The sequence below is a fragment of the Hoplias malabaricus genome, chromosome 2 (assembly GCF_029633855.1).
Source record: "Hoplias malabaricus isolate fHopMal1 chromosome 2, fHopMal1.hap1, whole genome shotgun sequence".
Classification (NCBI taxonomy): domain Eukaryota; kingdom Metazoa; phylum Chordata; class Actinopteri; order Characiformes; family Erythrinidae; genus Hoplias; species Hoplias malabaricus.
Window position 1 is genome coordinate 7,230,912 of NC_089801.1, and position 7,684 is coordinate 7,238,595.

The window sequence follows — 7,684 nt, forward strand, 5'->3', positions numbered from 1 at the left end:
GGATTTACTTTTTAAAAAATAAAGAAAACACATTAGAATCATCCATTCATCCATCCATTATCTGTAACCCTTATCCAGTTCAGGGTCACGGTGGGTCCACCTGGAATCATTGGGCGCAAGGCGGGAATACACCCTGGAGGGGGCGCCAGTCCTTCACAGGGCCTCACAGACACACACATTCACTCACACACACACCTACGGACACTTTTGAGTCGCCAATCCACCTACCAACGTGTGTTTTTGGACTGAGGGAGGAAACTGGAGCACCCACGCAGACACGGGGAGAGCACACCAACTCCTCACAAACAGTCACCCGGAGGAAACCCATGCGGACACAGGGAGAACACACCACACTCCTCACAGACAGTCACCCGGAGGAAACCCACGCAGACACAGGGAGAACACACCACACTCCTCACAGACAGTCACCCGGAGGAAACCCACGCGGACACAGGGAGAACACACCACACTCCTCACAGACAGTCACCTGGAGGAAACCCACGCGGACACAGGGAGAACACACCAACTCCTCATAGACAGTCACCCGGAGGAAACCCACGCGGACACAGGGAGAACACACCAACTCCTCACAGACAGTCACCTGGAGGAAACCCACACAGACACAGGGAGAACACACCACACTCCTCACAGACAGTCACCCGGAGGAAACCCACACAGACACAGGGAGAACACACCAACTCCTCACAGACAGTCACCCGGAGGAAACCCACACAGACACAGGGAGAACACACCACACTCCTCACAGACAGTCACCCGGAGCGGGAATCGAACCCACAACCTCCAGGTCCCTGAAGCTGTGTGACTGCGACACTACCTGCTGCACCACCGTGCCGCCCTTTTTTTGGGGCACGACAACTCCAAAATATCCCCCCATAGAGTCTGTGTGATTGCCACAGAACTATCAATGACCATTGTCCAGCTGCAGTGTGAGAGGAGGCTAAACACACATCGAGACATTTGCTTGGGTCTTCGCTGTTATACTCCACCCATTCAGAATTGTGACCATTTTCTTTCTTTTCTTTTTTTTAAGTCATTATCCTGTCAGTCTATAAATCTTAGTTAGTTTTTTTTGTTGTTCTCGCATTTATTTTCTTTGTATTCAATGTTCATTGTAGTATTTGGAATGTTTTTGCCTGCATCCCGAACAATGTTCTTGAGAAAAACAGTGCGGGCAGCTCCCCGATGCCAGATGAAATATTCAATTTTGATGTCATGAATTATTGCGCTCATCCCTTATTCTGCAAATCATTTATTATATATCATATTTACAGCAAGTCAGCCTCTAACGCAGGCAACTACCGAGATCTCCGCTGCTTTTATCTGGAGCTGTTTTTCTAAACTGTGTGAACAAACAGCCTGAAGTGCATGTGAGGGAGTCGTTAAGAAGCCCAGTGCTGCACCAACAGCAGAAAATCACCCTCACTGCCGTCTCTGAAAGAGCTCAGATTACTGCCTCCAGAAAGAGAACTGCCTTATTTTAATAATATCCAGGCTATGAATGATTTATGTCTGTTGGATTCTTTCTCACCACCCCTTTCTTCCAGAATCCAGGAGCAAGATGAGACACATGGGTCTGGGAACCAAATTGACTACTACATTAAACACATTCTCAACTGTTACTTCTTCAAAAGCCAAACTAATTTAGAAATAAAACTATCTGCATTTGAAATCACACTGTTGTCTTACATTATTACAGTGTACCATGTGTAAATAGGGTTTTACACATACTTTTCTTGTCATTGTGCAATACACAGTGAAATGTGTCCTCGTTTAACCCATCCGTTAGCGCCTACCAAAAGTGGTCCATTGAAAGACTGGAGGGTCATAGGAACCCAAGGCTTACAGAAGCACTACTGTAGCACTGTTACAAAGATTTTTGCTGGCTTTGATAGAAATATGTCAGAACACACAATGCATTTTGATTGGCTGCGTATGGGGCAGTGTAGCTCAGCGTGCTGATCCTGGTCCAGCACTGAAAGCTCTTATGTTGAGCACTCAAGCCTTTGAACTTGACTACAAAGCAATGGAAGGTGGCCTGGACTGACGAATCAGGTTTTCTCTAACATCTTGTGGACAGCCCTGTGCAGTCGGGATGTTTAGATGGCGAAGAGATTGCACTAGGGTGCATTATGTGAAGAAGGCAAACAGGTAGAGATGGAAACTTTGGGTCCTGGTGCTTATGTGGAAATTATTTCGAGATGTACAATGGTATCCCCGAACGGCAGTGGCTTCTGAGCATTATAGTGAGCTCAGACCCTCTGCAAACATTGTTTGGGAATGGTGTAAAAAAATTGTGATTTAGCCTCTAGATTCTCTAGATCTCGATCCGATCCACCATCTGTGGAGGTCCAATATGGAGACACCACCTCACACCTTACAGGGCTGAAAGGATCTGCTGCTGACTTCTTGGTGCTAGATACCACAAGACACCTTTACAGTCCTTGTGGAATCCATGTCTCATTGTGTCATTGCAATATTAATATATATTACACTCTATACTTCATTGTAAAGTAGGTTTCCTGAAACACATGCTCTTACAAATTAGCTGGGCATGAAACAAGTAGAGGGTCTTTAAACACAGCTTCCACATGTGGGGAACAATAAATGATTGACAATTAAACACAGCTTCCCATGTGGGGAACAATAAATGATCACTTTCAAAAGTACTGTTTTTACACGTTTTTTTTTTTTGTTATCCTTCTAGGCTTCTTTGATTTAACAGTAGTGCTTTTACTTGAGTGGGTATGGATTTAAACAGCATCTGACCTCCACCAGTCAGAGTGCAGGCCTATGTTTAAGCTGTAAACATTGGCCTTTAGCAGCTGTAGGCCTAATCCTTCACACATTTGCATACATCCAGTCAACTGTGGGTGTGTGTGATGGTTGTGGTGTGTAATGGGATTTCATCTGGACGGTCTGGATGAGGTCAGCTGTGGGCTGCGGTAAGCGACTGAAGAAGGACAGGATGCTCAGGAGGTAAGACACTTTCTTTAATGCACCGACAGATGTTTTAAACGTGCACGCAGTGTAGGATCACATTTCTTTGTGCGCAGATTTTAACGGATTTGCTGGATTTTACAATAAAATTGGTGCTTTTAACCAGACAACCAACGAATGGTTTTCCTGCTTGATCTGGGAGCTAAACCCCAGTCGGCTGTATGTACTACAGTATAACAAGTGAATATCATTTCTACATGAATGTGTTAGCTCACTCAGAGAACCATGTTTATTCTTGCTAATGTAACAGTCAAGAATTCTAGATAACACTGTACGCAATATGGCCCCAAGCCCTTTTAATCATATGTTCAGTCATTTTAATTCAAATGTGCACCTCTTGATTTTCAGAGGACTTCTCTTTTACCTGCTCTGTAACAGCATTCCACTATGTTTCAGCACTGGTCTGAGTAAGTAGCTGCTTTAATTCATTAGAAAAATAAAAAAATGAGTACAAGTACTTTGCCATTTTTCCTGTCTTAGTGCTAAGCAGAGTATTAAGCAGACACCTGAGTGCAGGGTGGTGTGTAAAGCTTTAAAGTCAGCAGGGAAGCAGCTTTCCAAACACAGATTGATTTTACTGCTCTCACTGTCAACACAACTTCAGCTCTGCGTCCCAGGAGACGGAAGAGTTCACAAAGCAATGTGTGCTCAAGCCTCACACACACACACACACACACACACACACACACACACACACACACACACAGTGTTTCCATGCATAGTCTAGACAGTAGATGTTCATTCATTTCATGAAGATCCTAACATTGATATATACTACTTATCTAAACCTTACCTTCACCTACAACTTACACTTACCCTAAGTCTAAGCTACTTTACACTAACCATAACCCATGTTTTTACCTTAACGTTTAGTCATTTCTGTGGTAGGAACTAGCTTATTAACCACACACACACACACACACACACACACACACACACACACACACACACACTCACACACACACACACACACACACTCACACACACTCACACACACACACAGAGAGAGAGAGAGAGAGAGAGAGAGAGAGAGAGGGAGAGAGAGAGAGAGAGAGAGAGTAGAGATAGAGAGACAGAGAGAGAGAGAGAGTAGAGAGAGAGACAGACACAGAGAGAGAGAGGATGAAGATGTGGCATGGAGAAACCCATGTTTTTACCTTATTGTTTAGTCATTTCTGTTGTAGGAACTAGCTTATTAACCACACACACACACACACACACACACACACACACACACACACAGAGAGAGAGAGAGAAAGAGAGGATGGAGAGAGAGAGAGAGAGAGAGAGAGAGAGAGAGAGAGAGAGAGAGAGAGAGAGGATGGAGATGTGGCATGGAGAAACCCATGTTTTTACCTTATTGTTTAGTCATTTCTGTTGTAGGAACTAGCTTATTAACCACACACACACACACACACACACACAGAGAGAGAGAGAGAGAGAGAGAGAGAGAGAGAGGATGGATAGAGAGAGAGAGAGAGAGAGGATGGAGATGTGGCAGATGTAGGAGAAAAAAAGGAAAGAAGTAAATAAATAAAGAGTTGAAAGTAGACGAATACTACAGAAAAAAAGAAAAAAATTAAAACATTTAGAAAATGAAGAAAGAGCAAAATAAATAAATAAAAGCAAATAAACAAAAAAGTAGGCTAGAAACATAAAATATAGTAAATATTTTGTAGTTTAATGTGTATTTTTTAATATCATTTTAGGTTTTTAAGTAGAATGTGTTTTAGTTTTCCTTTATAGTCATTAAAGGTTTAAGAGTTGACTGGTAAATGGTATCGTGCGCATGCTGTTCTCCAGCTGTTCCCGTTTCCGTCCAGTCTCCGCAGAGCCGGTGTCCTCAGACTAAAGTGGGGGAAAGCTACCTTCCAGGTAACACTCTTACCTCCTGAGGTTTATGTCAGTGACCGGGATGTTCTCCGGGTTAAAGGACCTCCTGTGTTGTGCCCCAGGTTTTTATACAATGGCTCAGTTCCAAATCGTCGAGCTCGCCCGGAGAGGATCCGTGAAGGAGGTGCCGGGATGGACCCCTGAGCACACGGCTTATAAAATCGGACCACACTTCAACTTCAGAATCAACACGAGGTAACGAATTGGATCAGTGTGGGATATAAATGAGCCTGTCGCGTCATCTAGTGGCCACCTCCTGTACTTGCCCTGTCCAAGGTGCTGAAGAAAAGAGCGCTTCGTACGGTGTAACATTCCTTTAAGTGTCGTAATGTTGCATTTGAATTCGACTGTTATAACAAAATCACTTACGGTCCACAATGAAACTGATGATGATATTTTGGATGCTCACGCGTGTGTATTCATGGAATGCCAATATCAGGGAATCTTATATTAACATCTATTTTATAATACGAAGCTAGCAGTGGTTTGTGTTTTGTGTTTCAGATCTGCCTATCCCACAGGGCTGCCTGAAGAATTTGCATTCGAGGCCGTGTTTCGGATGCATGGGGACACTCTGAATAGAATCTGGAATATTTGGCAAATGCAGGACCTAAATGGCAATGAGCAGCTGGCTGTCAGCCTCAATGGACAGGCCCTTTCTGTGGAATTCTCCTACATAACTGCTGAGAATGGAGTTGCGACAGCACTTTTCCCTCATCTGCCATTTCTCTTTAATTCCCGGTGGCATAAAATGTTACTGGTTGTGAAAAGGAGCACAGTCTCTCTCATAGTTGACTGTGTATTAGTAGGCACCCAGCAGCTGTCGGCCAGGGGAAGAGTGAGCTTGGATGGCTACACGTATATGGCTAAATTAAAAGACAATACTGCCGTTTCAGTGCCGGTACGTGAAATACTTCACACACACACACACACACACACAAACTGGAACAGGGGGGTTGCCAAACACTTCTGCACTTGGAGAGCAGTTTGTGGGTTAGGTGCCTTGCTCAAGGGCACTTTGGTTGAGGATGATTTTCCCCCCTGCTGCTCCTGGGCATTTAATCAAATCCCATTGAATGTCAACTGATTGGATAAGACTCAAACCCTGACCTTATATGTGTAAAGGCTTTAACACGGTCCGTGTCATGTTTACTTAAAAAGGAATTGTGTATTAACCTTCTAATTATATTAATTATCTAATTATATTCTAATATATTAAAGCTACATTAAAACATCCTTAATGAAAGTGGTGTAGTTGTTCCTGATGTGTGTGCTGAGGTGGAACATAATTCCAGAGTAGACTGTAGACTGGATAGTAGACTGCCCTTTTTTAAATGGAATCTGTGCTTTGCCAGACACATTTCTACAGATATGTGAGAATTGTAACATGCAGGCTCTAGTCCAGTAGCAGGAATGAAGCCCATTTCCCTATAAGACAACATTTCAATGGCCTAGTTTTCCTAGTTTGTGTAGTTTTGAGTAAAATACAGAGATAACTTTACTGCCTATTAATTGATACACAGATAAAGTAATGCTCACCATTCATTATTTTATTATTTTTTGACTAATACTTAGATTAAAGTATGCAGAACCCTGAGGGGCATGTGAAATAATGAATGTAAACATTGTTAGCTGTAGCTTGCAGCTGCTCAGATTTAAATAAAATTGATGAGAACGTCTTCAATCGCTTGGCTGTAGCCTACATCAGTTTAAGAAGATTAATCACATCGTCTCTTCCACTGTGGACCGGGAGCAATGACAATATAACCACATCTGTTCTTTGAGCTGCTCCTAGGCCAAAAACGCCTCTGACGTTAGCAGCCAACAAAGAGTATCATAATAATAGTGTAACTAATGAGTGTTGCTCTCTGTCTTTTCAGTTTGAGCTGCAGTTGATGCTGATACACTGCGATGTAACCGTTCTTCAAAGAGACACCTGTGGTAATCTACCCGCCAGCAGCTCGGTGAGATCATGTTCATGTTTAATGAGGAATGGAGGGCAACTGTAGCCCCTTCCCTCCCTCTCAAACCAATCGGCCCCAAAAATCTCTGCTCTTGTTGAGCAGAGTCTTGTTTCACTGTAAGGTGAAAGTGCTCTGACCCCTAGTTCCTCAGGTTATAAAGAAGATTAGACGTATAGGAACACTGGGCCTTAACACGTCCATGTGATTTCACTCATAAACAGACTACAATGTGAAACTTTAATAAATAAACGAGAAGAAAAAACTCCAATACCATAGCAGTAAACAATGGTCTGGATACACTAAGAGACATTAGCAATATATCCAGGAAATTTAAATTTATAATTTTACAGCCTGCAACAATTATTTGAGCAGTTAAAGGTTTGGTTGTGAATATTCAGTGATATGTTGTCAGTCAGGTTGATTTCAAATGCATTCGGAATAACACTAGGTCAGTTTGGGGCAGACACTTGTCCCCTACATTCTGAGGTGCAATTGTGAGGTCACTGAACAATGGCCTTTATAGTGCACTCCGTAATTTCTTAGACTGGAGGTACATTCCTGTCATCTTCATAGCTCCCTGACAGTGAGGTCACATGACCCACGTCCCATGGAACGTGGGGGACAAAAAAAGCAGACCATCAAGAGTTTATTGGAATCCTTTGGAGAAAGGACATAGCGAGGTCTCATGAGGCCCTTGGGCATAAAATGTTAATAGTCCAAAAATAAATGAACGAAATAATAGGAATTCAATATTGTTGTTGTATGATTTTAATCAGGATTTCTATTATTTTTCTTTAAGCCACAGGAAG

General features: G+C 42.8%; 1 protein-coding gene across 1 annotated transcript; it reads left to right on the top strand.

The window, feature by feature from the left end:
* Window positions 1-2,941: 2,941 nt before the first annotated feature.
* Window positions 2,942-7,011, top strand: LOC136674207 (collagen alpha-1(IX) chain-like). The gene is made up of 7 exons (XM_066650119.1): window positions 2,942-2,997; window positions 3,367-3,425; window positions 4,822-4,893; window positions 4,974-5,106; window positions 5,416-5,812; window positions 6,792-6,875; window positions 6,997-7,011. The coding sequence occupies exons 1-7, from the start codon at window positions 2,942-2,944 to the stop codon at window positions 7,009-7,011; spliced, it is 816 nt and encodes a 271-aa protein (XP_066506216.1).
* The last annotated feature ends 673 nt before the right edge of the window (window positions 7,012-7,684 follow it).